Source organism: Miscanthus floridulus, chromosome 1 (assembly GCF_019320115.1).
Source record: "Miscanthus floridulus cultivar M001 chromosome 1, ASM1932011v1, whole genome shotgun sequence".
NCBI classification, from domain to species: domain Eukaryota; kingdom Viridiplantae; phylum Streptophyta; class Magnoliopsida; order Poales; family Poaceae; genus Miscanthus; species Miscanthus floridulus.
In genome coordinates this window covers 105,016,696-105,039,308 of record NC_089580.1, presented here as the reverse complement: position 1 = coordinate 105,039,308, position 22,613 = coordinate 105,016,696, and the positions used below count along the sequence as shown (strand labels likewise).

The 22,613-nt window shown below is 42.2% G+C and overlaps 2 protein-coding genes across 4 annotated transcripts in view; both read right to left on the bottom strand.

Moving 5' to 3' along the window:
• Positions 1-16,766, bottom strand: part of LOC136538449 (uncharacterized) — a 45,425-nt gene extending 28,659 nt beyond the window's left edge. For 2 of the 3 annotated variants that reach the window (XM_066530422.1, XM_066530427.1), the window contains exons 1-13: positions 16,493-16,766; positions 16,239-16,412; positions 14,937-15,032; positions 12,608-12,677; positions 10,762-10,886; positions 8,351-8,491; positions 8,104-8,261; positions 7,845-8,004; positions 7,666-7,764; positions 4,988-5,065; positions 4,825-4,884; positions 4,579-4,736; positions 3,743-3,944 (exon numbers count right to left, since the gene is read on the bottom strand). In XM_066530422.1, coding sequence (XP_066386519.1) covers positions 3,743-3,944; positions 4,579-4,736; positions 4,825-4,884; positions 4,988-5,065; positions 7,666-7,764; positions 7,845-8,004; positions 8,104-8,261; positions 8,351-8,491; positions 10,762-10,886; positions 12,608-12,677; positions 14,937-15,032; positions 16,239-16,412; positions 16,493-16,648 — 1,677 coding nt within the window. In that variant the 5' untranslated portion in view covers positions 16,649-16,766. Of the gene's footprint in view, positions 1-3,742; positions 3,945-4,578; positions 4,737-4,824; positions 4,885-4,987; positions 5,066-7,665; positions 7,765-7,844; positions 8,005-8,103; positions 8,262-8,350; positions 8,492-10,761; positions 10,887-12,607; positions 12,678-14,926; positions 15,033-16,238; positions 16,413-16,492 lie in introns of those variants that run through there. The other variant, XM_066530432.1, reaches the window with a different exon arrangement.
• LOC136490446 (uncharacterized) lies at positions 425-1,465 on the bottom strand. Its single transcript, XM_066486769.1, has one exon. The coding sequence runs from the start codon at positions 1,463-1,465 to the stop codon at positions 425-427; it is 1,041 nt and encodes a 346-aa protein (XP_066342866.1).
• Positions 16,767-22,613: the final 5,847 nt, after the last annotated feature.

The following is a 22,613-nucleotide window of genomic DNA, read 5'->3' as shown; positions in this document are numbered from 1 at the left end:
CAAGTCATGGCCACCATAAAATTTGCCCCATGGAGGAGGATTTGGAGGAGTTGGGCCCCTTAGAGCTGCAATTTTTTCATCTGGTTGGCCATTAACAACAGGTGTTGGATGGTGGATCACCTCGCAAAGGGTGGCCCGCCTCACCCAGTCGCCTGCCCCCCATTTTTTTGAGCCTAAAATACAGCAGGGGAAACACCCACTGTGAGATTTTATAAAAAAATAAGGGTAAGAACTGTACAGGGAAACAAGCACAACAAAAACCACCCAAGAGGCTGAGAGAGCCACTTGGCAACCAGAAAACTAAGAAAAGGGATCTAAACAAAGGAGGAAAGAAGAACGTTTGTCCTCAGACATCCTAAGAGCTTGCAGTCTAGCCTCGTCTAAGGAGGAGCATTTCCAGGAGGAGAAAGAAGGCCGTCCTCTGTCAAAAATAAAGTTGCTTCGCTGATTCCATATGTGCCAGGCAGCAATGATGAAGATCTCCATGAAGAAGGGATTCTGGTTGTTTTGACTGCATCATCATTTGGAAGAAATCACTTTGGAAGTTCCAGTGCATATTCAAGTGATGCCAGCAGGCCTGACTGAAAGGGCAACTGAAGAAGAGATGAAAAGCAGTTTCCTCAACATTGAGATTACAGAGAACACAGTTGTAGTTGTTGCCCTCCAACTTGTGTTTTTTCCTTTTAAGAAGATTCCTTGTGTTTAGCCTATCCATAATCATGAGCCAGGAGAAGACTTTAAATTTGTTACAGCACTTTGAATCCCAAATCCATAGGAAAGGGGCAGGAGGCTGAACATTTCTGTAGGGGAAGTTGTAAAATTTAGAATAAGTATAGCTGCTGCTGCCCCAAATATAGTGCCAGGAATCTTTTGTGTCCTGTTGAACCTGTATAGTTTGAATATAGTCTTGCATTGTTTGGTATTCTTGGTAAGCTTGTTCAGACAATGGGAGGTGAAATTGTGACTCAAGGTTGTTGTTTGAAAGGAATTGCAACACAGAAATCTTCTTGTTTTTGGCAAAGGTGAAAAGTCTAGGGAAGTTATTCTGCATGACATTGTCATTCCATAAGTCTGACCAGAAAAGAACAGTAGATCCATTTCCAATTTTGCAATTAGCAATTCCTCTAAAGAGATCACAGAGCTTCAAAATATCCTTCCACCAAAAAGACCCTTTATCAATAGTTGCATGTGGGATGTCACCATTGGAGTAGTGTGCATGCCAAACCAGTTTGACCCATGGAATTTCCTTCCTATTGTAGAATTTGTCTAGGTGTTTAAGGAGGGCAGAGTTTTGGCTTCTGAGATTGATGATGCCAAGACCACCTTTTCTTTTTGGTTTGCTGCATTTTTTCCAGGCCACCAGGGGCTTCATTTTAGCATTGCTGTCAGAGACTCTCCAAAGGCAGTGCCTCCGTGCTCTGTCTATGTATTCTATAACTGAAATAGGCAGCTGGAGTGTACACATAGCATATGTAGGGAGAGAGGACAAAACCGAATTCACTAGCTCAAGTCTTCCAGCATGAGACAAAGTTTGAAGTAGCTGTAAGTCTTTGTTCAACTTTGTTCATGATGAATCCAAAGTGTTCTACCCTAGGCTTGGTGGTGCCCATTGGCAGTCCAAGGTAAGTAAAAGGGAGGGATTCAGTTTACATCCAAAAACCCAAGCAAGTTGATGTGCTTTCTCTGGAGAGAGGTTCAAAGGCACCAAACAGGATTTTTTATAGTTGACCCGAAGTCCAGTTGATTGCGAGAAAGATTCCAACAGTCCCTTTAGAGTGAAAAGTTCCATTTGGGAAGCTTTCATGATAAGAATGGTGTCGTCTGCAAAATGTACAATTGGATATTGAGCTGTCTCATAGGAGGGGATAGGTAATTCAAACAATCCTTCGCTGTGTCCCTTGTTGATGATGCACTGAAGGAGGTCTGCAGCCAAAACGAAGAGAAGGGGAGAAAGAGGATCCCCCTGTCTCACCCCACGCTTGCATTCAAAGTGCTTTCCAGGCATTCCATTAAGAAGGATGGAGGAAGTTCCTGTGTCAAGAATTCTTTGGATCCAGTTACACCAAATTTCATCAAATCCTAGCTGTTCCATCATCTTAATGATCACATTATGCTCAATAGTATCAAAAGCTTTTGTGAAGTCTAGCTTGAGAATAATGATTTCTTTCTTGGATTGCTGACATTGATGAATATACTCATAGGTCCATGCTAAGCAGTCCTGAATTGTCCTGCTCTTGATGAAGCCATACTGGTTGGTACGAATGAGAGATGTGATCTTGCCTTGGAGCCTGTTGGCCAGCAGTTTTGTGATAATTTTGAGGACACAGTTTAAAAGTGAAATGGGCCTGAAGTCATTCACAGTGGTAGGGTTGTTTGTCTTGGGAATCAGAGTGATGAAGGAGTTGTTTATAGATTGCAGGTCTATGGTTCCATTGAAAAAAATCAAAGCAAAGGTTGTAGAAATCTATTCTAATTGTTTCCCAGCAGCTTTTGATGAAGTACCCATTAAACCCGTCTGGGCCTGGTGCTTTATCCGCAGGCATTTGCTTGATGACATTATCAATCTCCTCAATTGTGAAGGGTCTGGATAGTTGCCATAAATTATTGTTGGACTGAACCAGCTGATTCAAATTGTATAGCATGTCAGGTCTAGTGGTACATCCCATTCTGTGTTTGTATTCTTCAAGTAGCAAAGCAGCGTTTTCACTGTGTTCACAAACAGATCTTCCATCTTCAGTTTCCAGAGAAGTGATAGTGTTTATCCTATGCCTGCCCCTTTTGTGATCAAGCCGAGGAGACAATCAATCACATTCTGCTCTCCTATGTTTTCACTCGGCAAATTTGGTCTCTGATCCTGCAGAGTTTGGTCCTGGCTGCTGTTGCACCTACTGCAACGGCGTGGCACTTCTCTACCTGGGAGGGGAACACCAACAGGAGCTCTCCCAAAGAGTTGCGCAAGGGTTTGAATTCTATAATCATTATTGTGGCTTGGGAAGTTTGGAAGCATAACAATTCCTGTGTTTTTTATGGGGCTCAACCGAACATGCCAGGGCTCCTCTAAGCCGCTAGGGGTGAGAGGTGTTTGGCAGGGCATCGAAACTCGGAGATTTCCTGGTGAGATCACAGCATCTTAGGCTCTGGTTGTCCTTGGTCAAGTTTTCTTTTTCTGTTTGCGGCATGTTTGCTGTCTGTTAGCTTCCTAGGGCGTGTGGGTGTGAGTGGTTTTTTGTACTCAGGTTGGGCCTGTGTTTTGGCCCATTGTACTCTTTTCTCTATATTAATGAAATGGCACACAGCTCTCCTACATAATTCGAGAAAAAAATTTGTTATTTTATATTCTTGTTCCCTTATTTTATTATTGTCATTTGTTGATCCCCCTTGTCAAGTGGGTACGTTACAGCACTTTTGTCATCTACTGGAGCACAATCTAGTCAATTAATCAATTAAAGTAGAAAATTGTTGTCCTCGACCAAATAAAAGAACAAGCAATTTAGTAGCAACAAACAGAATTTGTTACCATAATCATGAAAACTGAATATAGGGCATAAAGATGCACCAAATGAATGCAAAAACATGCAAACATAAAGAACAATCGACCCAGAAGCAGCAAGAATTTTTATATATAATAATCGCAAAATCAAACGAAGGTCGTAAAGATGCAATACATGAAACTGAGTCTAGAAACAAATGTGGAAGCGTGCAAGCATACAGTAAGTATGGTAGTGCAAAGACGATAGTCTACCTCCCAGCGAACTAATACAGTATCCTCTTGAAGAACTTTCAAAATGTAGCCATGGGTTCCACGGGGAATTGTAATGCCTTCAATACCAGGAATGCTGACTGGATGATGACTTTCAATTTGATGGCCATAACCCACACCGTCAGCAACAGAAGGGATCGTATAGATTGTTGTAACTCCATTCATCCTCTCAAGATAATTATATCTGCGACGAAATAAGCCCCAAAAATATTGAAATACATTACTACATCATGTGGCAAAGAATATCATGATCTTTTTTGCATTGCTTTTAAACAAAAATTTACACAACCACATCAGCAACTCTTGAAATTCCAAAAAAAGTTAATTATATTTTGCTAAGATAAATTTCTTGATAAGGGAATGAAATCGTTGGTAAGGATCATTCTGAATGTTGCAATTTGCAAACCAAGATGGCTTGTATACTACTGCCTAAGTACTGATAATATCACTAATTCTGAATGTTTTTTATATATTTCATCCACAGATAAAGAAATTACAAATTCATGCTCATGACATGGCAGTGAAAAACATCATCACAATTCCAAAAACTGGATATCAGAGAAAAAATGTAATAACAGTACTCGCTCATAAGCAATTTATGAATTTGACATGAGATAATAAAGGTTCTCTTATCAAATACACCAAATTCATCATCCATATTTAAGTTATGTTTATCTGAGTAAACCATATCACAGTAACAACATAGAGGAAATCAACGCGGCACAAGATAGGAAGGACACAAGTTTTCTATTGGGGAAGGAACATCAATCCCGACACAGTAGTGCCAAAAAATAAAGAAAGAAAAAAGGACAACATACACACAATGAGCAGGCCAGGTCCCATGGCAAACTGCTGATAAGAAGCGTATTAGTTCAGATATCTGAAAAGGATACTCCTTCTCCACCATATGAAGAACAGATCTGATTGGACCATCAACAAAACTATCTTTATCCCAAAATTGCATACAGAGAGATTCCTGGACAATTAAAAGACCATAAGATGATTTCTATAGTCCTCATGAATAAATTATTCCACATCAACAGTCACAATAATCATATTAATACCTCTCCATCATAAACTTCACATAAAATACTTGAAATCATGTCAAGAGAACTGTCTTCTTTCTGCACAGAAAATAATGCAACCAACCAGTTAAGCTCCTTAGTATTACCTTCACCGAGAGTTAATTTAAACATGACTGTAACTAACCAATAGATTTGCATTTACCTGATAAGATACCTCATATGAAGCAATGAATGCTGAAATGAATGTACGTAATATACCCCGATAACCAGAAACAGGACCCTGAAATTAAGCTGACTTAATTAATGATCTGTTACATAATAAACAGATCTAGAATGTGCACTCTGCTACTTAATAAATAGATCTACAATGTATTTCATAGAATCAACATGGACTTCATAATGGGTGCATAAAACATCTACAACATATTTTTCCATTTCTGAAACAGAAGCTAGAAAAAATGTGTCAACAACTCAACATGAATCGTCAAATCAATGTCATTTTCATAGTGCAAGCAACTGGTCTTATCATCCCTTGAATTTAGCAGAAATGGCACATAAGACATTTCTTGGTCGTCCAGAATTAAAGTGAAGGTCTATTATCCACAAGAATCCAAATATTAAGGGCCAGTTCGGCAGAGCTCCCAACCCACTCCTGCTCCAGCTCCAGCTCCAGCTCCCCACTGCTCCTGGCGCCATGTGGTGGAGCTCCCTCGACAGCTCCGCTCCCAACCCGCCAGAGGACAATGAGGGCAAGTTGCGGCGGTGCGTGGAGGAGGACGACAACGGGCTCGGTCTCGGCAAGCTTGGCGGCCTCGGTCTTGGTGACAGCAGGCCAGATCTCGGCAAGCTCGGCAATGGAGAACAGCTGCCCAGCGGAGAAAGGTGCAGCGAAGGCCGGGAAGGATGCGGCGAAGCAGAGAGGGGCGCGGGGGAGGTGGAGAGGCGCAACAGAGTTAGGGAGGAAGAGAAGGCCGGCAAGGAAGGCAGAGCAGGGCGGGGAGGGGAGGGGAGGGGCGGGACAGGGCGGAGTGGTGGAGACGATGTCACCTACATGCTGCTCTACGTCGACGACATTGTACTGACGGCATCCTCTTCTGCTCTACTACGGTGCATCACCGATCGTCTCAGCTCTGAGTTCGCCATGACAGACCTTGGCGCTCTCCTCCGACGGCTTGCTCTTGTCGTAGCGACAGCACGCCATAGATCTTCTCCAGCGGGCTGGCATGGCCGAGTGTCACCCCATGGCGACTCCAGTTGACTCAGTCCAAGCCGACCCTGTTGCTGACCCCTCGAAGTACCGTAGTCTGGTTGGCGCTCTGCGGTACCTCACGCTGACTCAGCCCGACCTCACCTACGCCGTTCAGCAAGCCTGCCACTTCATGCATGACCCACGAGCACCTCACCTTGCCCTGATCAAGCGTATCCTGCGCTATGTGAAGGGCACCCTCGATGCCGGTCTCTATATAGGCACTGGTGGTGTGTCATCCATCACTACCTACTCTAATGCCGACTGGGCAGGCTGCCCGCACTCCCGGCGTTCTACCTCGAGCTTTTGTGTCTTCCTCAACGACAACTTAGTGCAGTCTACATGACCACCAATCCAGTTCATCACCGTCGCACGAAGCACATTGAGATTGACATCCACTTCGTCCGTGAGAAGGTTGCTCTAGGGCAGGTTCGAGTGCTACATGTCCCCTCTGCACATCAATTCACGGACATCATGACTAAGGGACTGCCTGTACAGTTGTTTAGTGACTTTCGGTCGAGTCTCTGCGTCCAGTTCGCTCCCGCTGTGACCGCGGGCAGGTATTAGAGATATGTATAGTCTAGAGATATGTATGTACCTTACTTGGTTTCCAAGTTGTATCCTGGCTATATATATGAAAGTCACCCCTCCCTTAATGTGTGTGAGGTGTTTTCTAATTCTCTACAGATCAAGCTGAAGAATCTATCCAACACCTCCTTGTTTCCATTTGTGCTCTGGCAGGTCTGTCAGGAGCTGGGGCTAGTTGGTGGTATCAGGCAATCAAGAACTTACCAAAGGAAATCAGGAAAGGACTAAACTCACTCATCATTCTAGTGGCATGGGAAATATGGAAACACCAAAATGATTGTGTTTTTAATGGAGCAAGCCCAAATATCAGGACAATCTTACACACAGTTGCTTTATGCATGTGTCTTCTAGTGCTCAGCCAGTGCGAAATCTCAAGAGCTTTTGGTCAGGGCGCTTAATGTGGCCATGCAATTTTAGTCCCAGGGTCACGAGTCACCTTTTTTTGTTTTCTGGGGCAGTTTCTTCCTTTCAGTTTGTTCTTGTGTGTTCTGTGTAGTGCGTGTTTGGGTGAGTTTTTTGGTGGGAGAGTTTCTCTTCCATCGTTGTGGTTTGATTTTTCCTTCCTCTCTTATTAATGAAATAAATACACAGCTCTCATGTGTCCGAGAAACAAAAAGTACTAAATGTTAGAATAACAGTGGTATATGCAGCTGCTTGTTACTGCTGCTGCACTTCACTTTGAGTAAGATGATGGAGGATGGTTTTTGGGCTGCTATGAGCTGCAGCTTGCTGGTGCCTTTACCTCTTATTTATAGCTGAAAAGGGAGTACAGAAATCAACTCTAGTGGCTTTCTTACAACCTAAGAAAAGACCTTGACTTGACTCAAACTTGCAGCCTAAGACTTGACTGACTTGCAACCTAAGGTAGAGACCTTGACTCACTAACAAAAGACTAACAGCAGCAGGGATTATACTAACACTAAACAAGAGTCAATAACATTACAGAAATATAGTACTTCATTAGACTACTCAAGAGTTGCAACAATGATTAGCAATATTACCGTCAGTAACAGGAACCCAAAAATAAACAATTGGATAACACTTACATCTGACTCCCTGAAGATGCTTGAACAAAGAACTCCTAGTAAATAATTGAATGGTGCAAACTCAAAGGCCCGTCGGGCATAAGATGTATGATCAATTTCCTGGGACCATTAAGGGTAATAAGAGGTACAGTACTTGTCTAATAACATCGTAAAAGTGTAATGCAGAATATCATCATTACCAAGTTGGTATTACTTTCTGGAAGAGACAAAACTAGGCAAAGGAAAACTGCCCAAGCCAGTATAAGTGGTCCTGATTCTACCATTGAAAATTCAGGAAATTTTGATATTTCAACATCCATCTCCAGAATATCACCAACAGAAAATGCAGAACACCCTCCACTGAGACAAAAAACAAAATATCAGATTACACTGAAAGGCTATGAATATGACTCCAGTGCACAGACATGCCACCAGATAAAATCAGAAAGTAGATGATACCTCAGAGGAACTTCATCATGAATCATCCGGAGGAGATTCTCAAAGTTCAAAGTTTCAATAAGGATGAGAAGTAGCTGAGCTTTAGCATAATGAAACGAATTCTTTGCCTCAACAGATACAACAAATTTCCCGACATCATAAGAACCACATAGAATGTCCTAAAAGAACAACACTCACGAAATCATTTTTTTTATATCAAGTGAAAAGAGGTAGAAATTTAACTTCAAGTCCAAGAAAAAACACTAACCTTAAAAATTGAACACAAAGTTATCCACAGTCTACCATTACATCTTGAGAGGTTGCCATAGAAAGCAAGAAACAATATGTCAAGAATCAAGTTAACTTCAATCAAAGTTTCTTCCAGACTAGAAACTGTAAATTCTGCTTCCTGCAAAATAAAGTCACACCATCTAAGTTCTAACACCTAAGAAATTTGCCAGAAAATATAAGAAGGATGCCAAGGGGGATAATGCATTTGTGTGTAGTACATCATGCCCTTGCAGGATGGTTTAATGCTTATAAGTTTAACAAGGATACTATGGCCTTATGACCACAAAACAGCTTCAAAACTGGAAGGTGCACTGCAAATCTACAAGCACAATAATAAGTTCAAAAGCTTAGCTGAGTGCAAAATCATGCAAAAATATGTCAGTATGCACTTGCTGAGTTAATATAACTGTTAATTTCTATTTCTATTCTAATACAGAAACATGCAGCTCTCCTGTGTGTTCAATAAAATATAACTCCTAATTGGGAAAAACTCAATCTATGTGGATATATATTGCAATGGCACAAAGGGCAAACACACAGAGTAAAAATGATACCAAAACTACCCATCATTGCAGCACAAGTACCCCTAATAACACCAACATATAAGAGACACTTGAAGTTGAATCTTTCTTAACTATACTCGTAATGCACAGCTCAGATTGTACAGGGCCTGAACAACCCCAAATTCTAGATGCCAACTTTTCAAACATTTTCTAGCCCAATCTAGCCAGATTGACGTTAGGTAATGTTAGGCTTAAAACATGCACCCATGGTTTTCAAGGCATCGCTTAGGTGTCCAGGCAATAAAAAACCGTGGGCGTCCCCGTCTCCACAACCAAAATCCAGCAGAACAAGAGAGGTGGGGAGGGAGAACAAAGAGGAAGAACTAGAGGAGGACCAGCAGAATTCAGTGAAGGCCAAACTCATATCTCTGCCCCATCCCCATCGACTCCCATGGCCATGGCAGCTTTCCTCAGTCCTCACCAGCCAACTGCAGCATCAGGGATGTGAGAGGGGCAACAACAGGCCAGCAGCTCTCGATCTGCATAGAGTGGAGAGAGATCTGGAAGGGGGCGTTTAGCCAGCATGGGAGAAGGGGAGGGGGCAAGAGACGGGGAGGATCGGAGGAGAGGTGCCGCGGTGGCAGCAACAGATGTGAACGGAAGGGGGGAGGAGGAGAGAGAGGGGGGAGGGAGAGATAGAAGCGGCGCCATGGAAGGGGTTTCGGGAGGAGGGTGGCAGCTCTAGGTCATGATTAGGGAAGGTTACATGGGCTGCTTGGTCTCTTGACTCTTGGGATGGGCTTTCTTAGTTTCTTCCCCTTTCTTCTTCTTCTCTTTTTTATTTTCCTTTTATCACCTTCTCCACATTGCATCTCTGAAGTTTTTCATATCCATATGGCGTCGCCTTGCCTCACCTTATGATCACCTAGGTGATGCCTAGGCGACTCAAAAGGGTGGTTCGCCACGTCCCGTCTTACCGCCTTAATAACAACCACAAGGCACCTTTTATTTAAAAAAATAAATAAAAAGCTAATGTTTGCACATTTTTGCAACAATTAGTAAATTCATAAGAATATTTACTGTATAAATATTACATAACTAGAATCATATTTGAAAATGAACACTATAATCGTACCATAGCTATAAAAGTATAAATGATATTCCATGAGAAAACAATGATCAAAATCAAACCTTCAAGATCTAGTCAACACAAAATACGTCCTCTATCTATGAACGGACAAAGTCTTAAAGGGCGTACCCAGTGCAAAGAGCTCCCGCTCTGTGCGGGGTCTGGGGAAGGGTGTCAGTGGCAAGCCTTACCCTCGCCTGTGCAATGCGAGGAGACTGCGACTCGAACCCGGGACCTTCCGGTCACAGGTGGTAAGACTCTACCGCTTGCACCAGGCCAGAGTTCAAAATCCAAAGCACAATCAGATGACCAGAAGCGACAAAGATATTTTATTCCAAACAGACCAAATAAGATATATCCCTCAGGTATGATGCTCCAACAACTACATTTGAACAAATTCATGAAGGAATCAAGAGCAAAGCAACAATCAATACAAAATCATACTTGATCCAGTCACAAATTGGCATATCAGACATCGGCACTGTCTCCAGAACAAAACTTTGACTACATTTTTTGTTGTAATATATCAAAAGTATAATCCTGTGAAACTATCTTGAACACAAATCTGCTCGTATCATTTTCAAACATATGTTAGCTATCAGTATTGCCAGTAAAAAAGTATGAAAGTAAAGACTGCTAAGCATAGTAAATAAGGAGTAACTAAGAACTTGTGGCTTATAAGGTGCAAAAGAAAAATGCATGCAATGTGACTTGCTGAGTTGCTGAACTAAATTAGCACTAGTTTCACAAACCAACCGCTTTTAAAGAAGATGCAGCTGAAAAACAATCTTCAATGATGGATATCAGTTTCCTTTCTATCTCTTCACTAATCAATAATGAAGCCTCGTCTCGAATGGGATCAGTTGAACCAGACCCATCACCTGTGTGTGTCGGCAACAAAAGCATGAGATGTACAGTTTTACACAGAAAATTAGCAAATAATATATTTTGTTTACAAAAAGCATGCATATGTTAACGATCCATAATTTTCTCTCTTTTTTATTCAGAGTTGTTTTTGAAATGATTAATGATAAGCTTTAGACAGGGGAGACACCAAAAATATGCCGGACAGACTGAAATAATTCAGCAATATCCTTAGTGGTGAAGGATGACAATTAAGTATTGGGTTATTTAGATATACATGCCACAAGTGACAGGTTTAGAGATATGCCACCACAAAGTTTCTTATTCGGGGCATGAAAAACTGGACCTGCGAGGGTATGACCACCCCCAGGCATTGCATTAAGAAGACCCTCTCACGCAGGCCCAGAAAACCCCCGAACCCCTGCCCCACCCTTACACAGCGGCACCGTTGCCCTGTGAGACCGAGCCGGTCCTTAGACCTGTGCTTTGGCGTGGGACAGATGAGGGGATTTTTTTAACCCCAGCCTGAAATTCGCTCCCACGGGTAGTCGAACCCAGGACCTGAGGAGTGCCGCCGGGACGCTCTAACTAGTTGGACTAGAGGCCCTTTGGCATGACACTCTAAAGTGTTCATTCTTGGAAATATGATAATCCTTCATCATACATAAATGTTTCCTCAGCCCTATCCCTGCCCAGTATTCAAGTACGATAACGCCAAAGGAGCTGACTCGCTGAGATAGCCCTCATGGCAGGCCATGTTGATCAAAGCATCAGCAGCCACCTCAAAAAATTCCTACACCACCGTTGTGCATGCACTACCCCCTAACTACCCCACAAATGACCCTCTTCCTGCACCAACCATTGCTGGCATGAAGCAAAGCAAGATAGGTACGCTCACCAACCTCAGGTCAGTGGCCATCCTTCCCATTGCTAACGTCCATGACCTCTATGCACTCTCTGCCAGTAAGCAGCAGCAGAAATAGAGGAAGAATAAGCATGGCCCTGGTACTCTATGCAGCAGCAGTAGCAAGCATGCAAAACAGACATATCAGGAAGCATGGGCCCAACTCAACTTATAATGGCAGCCCAAAAGAAGCAACTGTAGAACAGTACATATCCAGATGACCCCAAAGTTTTAATTGTGTATCAGTTATATGTTGTCAAATCCAATCCCCAACTATAATGTTTAACCATAATTCATGGCTAGCATAAACTGGTTCTGAAATTTTTTTAAACAAGGTCAAAATAATATGCATATCACAATCACACAAAATAGAATCATCAGCATTACATAAAGAATTATAAGGGTAAAAGGGTTAATTCAGTGGAAAATTTATATAAACATATATTTGGAAACAAACATTACATCTTGATTTCCCGTGCGTGTTCGAGAAAAAAACGATTACATCTTGATACGAAATTCATGCAGATTACTCACTTAATATGTGATATAAGTTATTATTGACTTTTATGGTCTCTAATAAAAGAGTTTATGCTTTGTAAATGCATGCTTATCAGCCTGTATTTGCAAGTAAAAACAGTTTCATTTCATGGAAGTGTTTTCAATGAAAATGAAAATCACACGGTCTTACTTTAACAAAGTTTTTCCATAAATCATAAAAGAATGGGGGTATTATTAATGTGATATGAGAATAAAAACAGTAGAGAATCAACAAGTGAAAATGGATTTTTGCACTGCTCAACATTGTAATGTAGCTCAATAACACTACAAGCTTACTTGCATGAACAAAGATTCTTCTGATGCACTTCAGTAAGCACTGACGCTCAAGGTAATATTGTACAGATACCTTCAAGGAAAAAGCAATGTTACTCTAAAAGGAATAGCAATAATGGAACTGCTAAACTATAGCAAAATTTAAGTAGTATGAATCCACAAGCTAGCAACATGTTACCAATACTGATATTCTCATCATCACCACCATAAGTTTAACCTAGAGAATGGATAACATGCAGCTAAAAATACCACAATTCATGGCATTCCTTCTTAGCTAGAGAAGTCAATAGATAAAAATAGCATTACAGATAAATGATACTAAACTTTAAAAACACATCACTGTTTCAATCATAAATTTACTTGAGGCAAAAGTTTTTTTTATGGATATTAGAGGTGCTAATATTAGAGATTACAGACCCCAGTAACTAGATGGTCTTAACTTCATTCTTAGAATAACCACTGTTCAAACATCTGGGGTGTAGCAGAGTTCCCAGCGGCAATGTCCTATGTTTTAACTATAGATAGATGATTGCAATGTAACTTTGGAATAAGTGCTATTCTGATGTCAAACCGAACTAGCAATCTGTGTAGTGAGGGAAGAAACCAAGACTTGAAAACATGGATGAAAAAACCACATAGAAGTGCTTGCTTAGGCAGCTAGGCCGCTCAGGAGAGGCACAGTGATGCAAGGACACCTAAAATGTGCGTTAGGCACAGTGCCTTTGGCAAGGTGCCCATCTTTCATGGCGCATGGGAACAAGCACCCACTTTGTGCTGCTCTTTTTTTTATCTGCTTTGTGCTTGTGTTATGTGCAGTGATAGAGTGATAGACTGATAGGGATTGTGTTGCTACAAAAACTGTGGTTAAGATGAGGATGCTTATGTGAAGCTTGCCTTCATTATTTATGTGAAGCTTGCCTTCATTATTTTCTCACCTTTTTGTCATTGCGAGGTAGTGTGCATTTATGACTAATGAGCATAGAGCAGGTGCTGGTTGATGGTCTGACTCTCTTTCTTACATCTAGCATGTGTTTTTCCCTTCTTATTTTCCACTCAGCCCAACACAAATCAAGCAAAGCAATGCAAATTAATTAACTACAAAGCTGCAGAAATTATAAAAACAGAGGGAAAAAGGAGAGGGGGTGGGGTGACGCCATGGCAGGGGTTGTCATGTCACAAGGTTGCCGATACCATGGGGTCGAGGAACGGTACGGTGGTGCACGGATCGACACTTTATAAGCTCCTGGAACGATGGTGAGTATACCTCTTCGCGACAATGGTTTGATACATGGAACATGAACCAACTATTTTCAGAATGGTAGCTTGGGACGATCTGTTCGCTATCACATATAAGGTTCGCGATCACAAGTTACAGAGTTAAATGGAGGGGTGGAGAAAAGAAGGTATGAAGAAAGATATAGGCTACTGGGCTGTCATTTTAAGGCCCACTAGGCCGAATGTGACTTCCCCTAAACCTTCTAAATCCCCACACGGGACAGCTAGCAACCGCCGCTGCCTATCATTCCTCTTGTTCCTTTCTCTGCTCTTGCCGTCAAAGAGCCACCGCCGCCTGAAATTCCTCACCGGCAGACATCAGCTCACACCTGGGACTAGCAAAATCGGTCGCCCTCGCCCTTCTCTTCTCTCTGGTGCTCTCTGCATAGGAATCAGATGCATGTGCTACCACAGTGCCTGCGAGTCTGCAAGGAGAAGGCCCTAGTCCTCATCATCTCCGACACTTCTCCCATGTTCTCAAACACTTGCAACATTCCACCGGCTGGCACCAGATGCGATATGAGCTCCACTATTCCTCCTCGCCTTGCCCGTGTTCCATGCTCTCCTACTGCCACCTATGCTCTACAGGTCGTGCTCCAGGCACGACCTAAGCGGTGTCATATGCCATCGACTTGCATTCCCAGTGACAGGTTTAGGCCAATATAATTATACATGTGCAATCAAATAATTCATGTATTTTTATGTCACTATTAGTTAACTAAAACAACATGGGCCCAAGAATGGCAACAAACATGTTAATAACTATGCTTATATCTTATACTAGGGTAAACATTGCTGTTTCACAGTTGTGTCTGGTGTTTCTCACATGCGCTTTTATGGGCATCGTGTCTAAGGTGAACAAACAAACTTGTGCCTCAAGTATGCCTTTTTCTTTTTATTGCAAATTTCTTAAAACAACATGAAAGGATAGAGCACAATTGCATAGCATCAAAGGACAGCTACACTACAGCATTGACATTGCAGTTTCTACAATCAACAGAACAGTGATAGCTAGAGCATCTTTTCAAGAAAATATATATATCTTACAGAATTATACCAGATGAAGAAACTCCTCAGCATCAGCATCACAGATTGTTGGAGAGATTTCTGAAGATCTCTTGACCAGAATGTATGATTGCACCTCATCCAGGTTCTGGGGGGAATTCAAATTTAGCAACACAACAGAATTTTTTGTTTGAAAAAGCAAGATACTAAGATAGTATATGGATAACTATACACAAAAAAAGACCAAAATTTGCATCAAATAGCAGAAAATATGGGTATTTATCAAAATAACAATCATGCTAATACCATTCAACTTCTCCAAGCTTTATTGGACAAACACTAAGGAAAAATGTGTACACCAAATGTTAGAAATATATCATGTTGTCACAAATATTTTGTACTGTCAAACAAATGATAGTAAACAATTTGAGAGAGTCATGAAGCTGACTATATATATGACAGGAACCAAGATCAAATTAAGAGAAGACAAACAATAATGTCTGCACACTGCATGTCGAGGCACAATACTGTCTGTGCACTGCATGTCAAGGCAGAGACAGAATAATAGCCATATCCTTAAGTGGACGGCAGGGCAAAGACTGAATAACAAAAGGATCTTTCGTAGTATGTCAATCAGTGGTCAGTGCTAATGAAAAATGAGACATCTATGTCAAATTGGATGGCCAAAAGCCCTTCCCATTTGGCACTAAGATTTCCTGCAAGAATTTAGGGGGGAAACAATCCAGGAGAAAGTCATTCTAATGGAGATCCTGGGAAAATTCATATCTACCAAGAGGGGCGTTAATACTTCTCATTCTAGTGGAAATCATATACTGGTGCCTTGGTGGCCCTTCCAATATTAATGCAATAATGCTAGACATGGCTAACTTTAGAGCTGAAATTTTTTGCTAAGACCATTTTAAATTAATGATGTCATCTGATGTATGATTATAACTACAAATTTCTGCAGGCCAATATTTAAGATTTCAAAGGGTTCTGGCTCAAAGTTAAAAATCAATCCAAGTTATGTCAATTACTCTGGCAAACCAGTAAGCGTCAACGGGTGTCCCTCAAAGAAACTGTATGCCATATTTGACAGATCTACAATACTAAAATTGCAAGTTCGAGGTAAAGGAAACAAAAACAACCTTGGTCACTACTCAGCATTCAAGCAATTCTACAGAACCTCAAGCACTTTACACTAATCTATCTACTTACGGGCCTACACAGTTTAGCTAATAAATGCAATTTTGAGCTAAACATCTGGGCATTTCAGGAACTCAAAGAAACAGCCATCACCAGAATCTACTAATTATTATGTCCATCCAATAAGTGAGACGGGGAGCAAAATTACCAGGCACTTGCTTGCACGAAGGGCGGCCTCCTTGAGTTCCGTCTTTACAGTGAGGCGATGCTCCCCGACAGCAACCTCGCCAGCGTCCAGCGCGCTCCTCGACGCGCCGTTCCGCTTCCCGAACATGGAGACCGACCCTCGGAGCCACGCGTGGTGACTTTTGATCCGCTTAGCCTGCAGCAAAGGAAGCACTGTTACGGCCGATGATTCTGCGAACGAGGCTCTGAGGCGGAATAGGGAGTAACGGGACTTACGAGGGCGTCCGGGACGGAGGGGCCAGCAGTGGCTCGGTCGAGGTCGTCGGAGAGGGCGACGAAGGAGTCCCACCATAGCGATGCGGACACGGTCTTGCTGGTGCCGGCGGCGGTGACGGGGATGGAAGTGGATGTAGCCGCCCCGCCGCTCGCCATGGGCGGTGAGGGCTTAAGAAACCCTAGTTGCGGCGAGGAGGCGGGAGAATGGACAGAGAGAATCCGGTGAGCAGCAGCTGAACGAGGATTTTTTTTTTGGAAAGGAGAGACCAAGAGAGAGAGGGTTTAGGCCCTCTTTGGAACGGAAGCAGAAGCAGAAGCAGAAGCAGTTCAAATGCAAAACTACCGGCTTCTGCCCATTCTAACGTAAAAATTAAGAAGCTGTGTTTGGTTTTTGAGCTAAAAAAATGTTATTATTGGTATTGAACTATAAAAAAACTGCTATAAGTTCTGAGCCGTGGAAAAAAAATGAAAATCGCTTGGCCAGCCATAATAATGTAGGTTTGATAACAAATGCTATAATGCCTAGAAATGTTTGTAATGCTCTTCAAGGTATGAGAGACTGTTTATTTATATATAAATTGTTCGTAAACATCGTATTGTTCACTTATTCGTATGTAAATGGTCATTTTAGAAGGGAAATGTTGGGTAAAAATGATCACATAAGCATTTTAGAAGGGAAATGTATTCATTTAATGATCGTACCATATATGTCAGAGGGTATTTATAGGGGCCCAGTCTTCGTACTTTATATAAAATGACCATTTTACCCCTAACTCAAATAATTACAACCATTTTCAACTACAAGGATGAAGTGATCTTTTTTCCTTTCTGAGCCTTCATTCTTCAACTTTGGATCCTCAATCTTCTGGGCGTCTTCGCCTTTTTAGTATTTGGTCGATTTTTATCTTGCCTTCTCCTGCATTCAAAATATTTAAGCGAAGACAAATCTTTATCTTCGTCTAATCTTGCTTTCTTCACTCCTCCAAAGACGAAATTCTTCTGGCGAAGTCAAATCTCCACCTTCGCTTTGCTCTTTTTTCCTACAAATAAACTTTGTTATAGAAATCATAATTTCAACTTCGAAGTTTCAGGGGCTGAGTTTTTTGAGCGAAGTTAAATCCCCAACAACAGCTCTTCGCGGGCGAAGGCCTACTCCAAAGGTCTGAATCCCGCGAAGTTTGGATTTGAAACGAAGACAGAAAACACCGTCTTGAACTTTGTTGTTGGCCTCGTTAGACTGTGAACAGTTGTTTTTTTTAATTATAACGGTCGATTTTAACTGGCAGAAGTTGAACCGTCAGGTTTGACCCGAAATCGCCTATATATATTGCGACCTCCCCTCCTAGTTTTGCATCTTTATCGAAGACGGGTAGATGTTGTCGAAATTTTTCTTGTAGCGAAACCAAGATTTCTGCGAAGCCAAAATTCTTTGCGAAGACTATTTTTTCCCTTGAAGTCGAAGTTTGATGGGCTGAGGTTAGTTTTTTATTTGTTTTATTTTGTTTTATTTCTTGTTTTTTCTCTTTTTGTTTTCTCAAATTTTTTCTTGTTTTTCTATATGTCCGTCGCTAAAAGGCATTCTCTCAGTACCCATCTTTTCCTTTTTTCGTGCGCCATTTCTATCACCGTTTGCCGCCTCCGGCGCCACCCACCCTGTGCCGCCTCCCCTCTCCCCCCTCCAAAAATCCCCCTCCCCCTCCCCTCTCGCACATCGAAACCTCTTGCTAGATCCTTCCACGCCATGGGGATCTACTGCACCATGGCGATCTACCGTGCCGCCGTCTGTCAGCGCGCCACTCCTCCAGCGAGCAAGCCGATCGAGATTGCCTTGTTGCCTCGGCATGGTGAGGCTGTCTGCTATCTCCTCTCTTTTTTCTTCATGATTGTATGGTGTTTGATAAAATACATGTGTAATGTTTTTATGATTGTTGCAGATGGCGTGAATTAAAGTAAAGCGGTTAGAACTACCACATCGCAGAAAAAGCCAGAGGCAAGCAAACATTCTCCGAGAAGTAGAGGAACAGGAACCACCACAGCCTAGAAAGGGCCAGATGAAGGCTCGCAATCTCCTAGAAGTAGAGGAACAAGCACCACCACAGCCCAGGAAAGAGGCAGAGGAAGGTAGACAGTATCCGAGAAGTAGAGGAAGAAGCAACCAAAGCTATGCTAGCCCTGGAGTCCAAAAATTCTCGTAGGTAGACTCGAACAGCCCGTCGACAACAGCAGAGTGAGAAGAGTGCTAAAATGGAACTCAAGGAGGAGGAGCTCACTAAGAAACAACTATAGCTCATGACCGAGTTCCACTCTAAAACCCAAACCAGTCGCTTTGCACCTTCCTGGGTCCAATCTGCAGTTAGTCATGGGCGCACGCACGCTCGTACTCATGGATTTTCGATGTGTGCCACAATTGGTGGTACGAGGAGCAGTCGAGGAGGTAATTTGATATCTGCCAATGGTGGTATGAGGAGCAGTCGAGGAGGTTTGGTGTGTGCTAATGGTGCTATGAGGAGCTGTAATATTGAGAGAAAGAAAGGGGTGGTTCAGTTCTCTGACTTTCGGTATTACAACTCAAAGAAGATACGAAACATCAGGTTATGTGATATTGAGTTCTGGTTTCCACTCCTCAAAGAGCATGGCACAAAATCATAGTTCTGAACTGTGACTCAGGAGAGTTTCTTCAGGAGCTACCATGAGGGAAGGCACTAGCAGACCAAAGGATACTTGGTTGGGATGAGCTTGAGAGAGTAGCTGGTATACCCATCCGGACCCTCTTTGAGCGGTTCTTGGGCTTCGTTCACCTTTTTAGTGAGGTTGATCGAATTGTGATAAGCTGGGTGCGTCAGTTCTATGCAACAGTGTGGATTCATCTAGAGCATGAATTCATTAGTTTTATGCTCGATGGTCGGTCAGAGCGATTTATACTATAATCGCTTGCAACAACTCCTCGGGGTTGACACTTCAAATAGGAAGCTCCACTAGATAGTCTATGGAGATGCTCTTCCTCCGCATCATAGCAGGGCTAAAGGTACTTTTCCTACAGACCAGGAGATTCGGCCGCTCTTCATGGAGCCCTTCATCGATGGCTCCTTGCATACACCGGACAGGCTGCATCTAGAGGCTTATGTTCTACACATGGCTCTGAGCAAGACAGTCCTGCCTCCTGGCAGCAACAGGGAGTCATTGACTAGCTTATAGCAGTGGCTACTACTATCAATATGAAGAGGCGAGCAGTTTGACTTCTTACACTTTTTCTTGTCTGAGATCGAGGACATGATAGCTGACGCTATTAGTACTGGACGGCAGCACATGTACCCTCACATCATCAGCTATATGCTACGCTCGATTGACTCTGAAAGGAATGGGCCGTTGTACAATGAGTTGACTTGTGAGGTTATGACCTACATGCCAGCAAGTGTAACACCCTAGGTGTTAGGCTTGCATAATTTAACTTGCATTGCATGAGCATGAGCATCGAGCATTCATATATAAGCTTTTACAATTGAAACATGTAATTGAAACATATGAAACATGCTTGTTATTTTATGTCTCCTTGTATATATGCATATGATCATGAGTGAATACATATAAATGGTTGATGTGAGTCACTAAAACATCTTAGCTACACTTAGGATGACTAGTGGAACAATGTTCATGAAGGTCACTTTGTTTAATCAAGTCCTTAAGTGATGCTATGTATGTTGACCTGGAAAGTGAAATGTGTAACCAATGTATGAAATGTTTGTGTAACCTTATGAATAGCTTAAACATATTTAGAATGTCATTATGAACAACTTTGGTATTCATGGCTAGGGCTAATTTGGTCGCTAAGTCATAGTTTAAGTGTATACCATCATTTGAATGTAGTAGGTTTGACCAAGTTTAAACTATGTCATAGAAACTTTGCATGGATGTGGTCACTAAAGCAAAGTTGTAGTAATTGATGAGAGGAACAACTTTTATTTTTAGGTCATAAGGTAATTCAGCTCCTAACATGCTTGAAATGGGCTCACAAAAATCAGCTTTGCACTGTTTTCAACACTTAGAATTTTTGCTGAGTCATGTTTCACTGACAGTGTGACGAGCTCAACTTTGGGCTGATTTTACTCTCCACCTGTTGTGAATTAGGAGAAGGTTTCTTAAGAACTTTTGTAGCTAGTACATAGGTCTACACATTTTGTTTTACCGACGTGCACAAATTCGATCCGGATTAGGAGATTGAATCGCTTGAAATCGCGCTGTCAGACGCTTGATCGTGCACTGACGAACGCCACACCGCGCGCTGTCATGGCCAACCATGGACAGAGCATGTCCGTCGTTGGCCGACGCCTGGCCCTCAACGCCGCGCGCTGGTAGCCGATATCTGCACGCCCCGCGCCCCATTTCCACGCACCCGAGCTCACTCACTCACTCTCCATCGCCTGCTTCCGCTCTCGTCGCGGAACCAGAGCAGCGCTGCCAAGCACAGCACTACTCCACCGTCGCCCAGCACCCATGCCACCACACGGCCACCGCCTACGTCTAGCCCACAGCTGCGCCACGTCCCCCTTTACCTCCTCAACTTGATTTCAGCAACTAACGAGCTTTGGTGAGGGCGTATTCGCCATTTTCATCTCGCCGGAGATCTCGGCCGCCATGGCCGCCTCCATGGTGAGCTCGCCGCCGCACTACTCGCACACGCATTCTTCCATATTCTTCGCATTAGGGCTTGGTTAAGATGTGTGTTAGCTTGTGTCATGATGTTACTGTGATTCATTGCTCCACCGGCGTGGAACACAGCGACCCATGCTGCCGCGCTCTCACCTCCGTGCCACCGCGCACGTGGTCGGAGCATGTTGGAGCACCTCGCATCACCTAGATAGCCTTAATAGATCCATGTAGTCACTGAGGTTATGGTGCGCTCTTCGTTGAGCCCCGCCGTGGCCTTCCATGGCCGGAGCACCACAGCACCACGCCACCGTGCCGCCATCGCCGGTGACGAGCACGCTCCTGTGCACGCGCGCCTTCACTACCTAGGTCACCCGATGCGCCTTGGTCTGTAGAACACGTTTGTACAGTTTGTTTGGCCGGAGAGCTCGCCGGCGATGAGCTGAGGCTGATCCGCGTTGAGCTGCACTGCTCCCCTGCTTCCTGTGTCCACTACCAGTGGCCCCGATTGACCTCTAGGTCCCGGCTGTCAGTGGCTCAGCTGAAGAGGATAGCTCATTTATTTCAGATTTCATGCTAACTTTGAAAAATGATAAGTTGAGCTGTGGTGATCCAAATCTTGTGAAACAAATTTTGTTGTGTTCTTCATGAAGTATAGTATTTTGTAAAAATATGATATGTACATTTTCTAATATTTTATTGGGGATTTAAATATATTTAGATAAATGCTTTTGAATGTTAATAATCTTTTAAATAGATATCTTGAGCTAGAAACTTCTAAAATTGTGATTCCAATTGTGTGGGTTTTGTATTGACATGCTCTAGCTAGTAAAAATATTAAGCTTGTTGTAAACTTGATTTAAATATGGTATTTCTATTTATTTATTAATAAATGGAATTTTCTAAGGAAATTTATATGGGTAAACATATGTAATATATTTCTATGTAAATTTTTGTACAGTACTATGGCACTAATATAAAGCTAGGAAAAATATATAATCTGTTGCTTGACACTTTTTTATAGGGTTTTACTATTTTCACTAAATTAACCCTTACTAACTTATTATTTTGCATAGGATGTTATACATGTGGCAAATGGTATTAAATTTTCACAGTAGCCTATTATGAGCATTAGGAGTCTATTGTAATTTTTTTAGGATTTATTATGCACATTTGGTGTATGTTTATTATTTACCCTAATTATTTAATCAAATTAATAAAGGCATGTAAATAATTGAATTGGGGTTCACCATGATGTTTTTTATGATTCTTATGATGCATAGTAACTGTTGATGTCAATGGTAAGACTTAGAAGCAATTGATTGTATGCAACTAACTAATTATCACTTTATAACTCAAATACAAGGTTGCATGTACAGTTTTGATTGTGTGGATGATTTCATATGGATAATGATCTTTGCTATAAAACTTATTAATAACAAAGTTGTAGATAACTTACTAATCTACCTTGTGTTAA

Bases quoted from the DNA above. Each gene is read 5' to 3' on its own strand.
- LOC136490446 (XM_066486769.1), bottom strand. From the start codon at position 1,465: ATGTGTACACTCCAGCTGCCTATTTCAGTTATAGAATACATAGACAGA.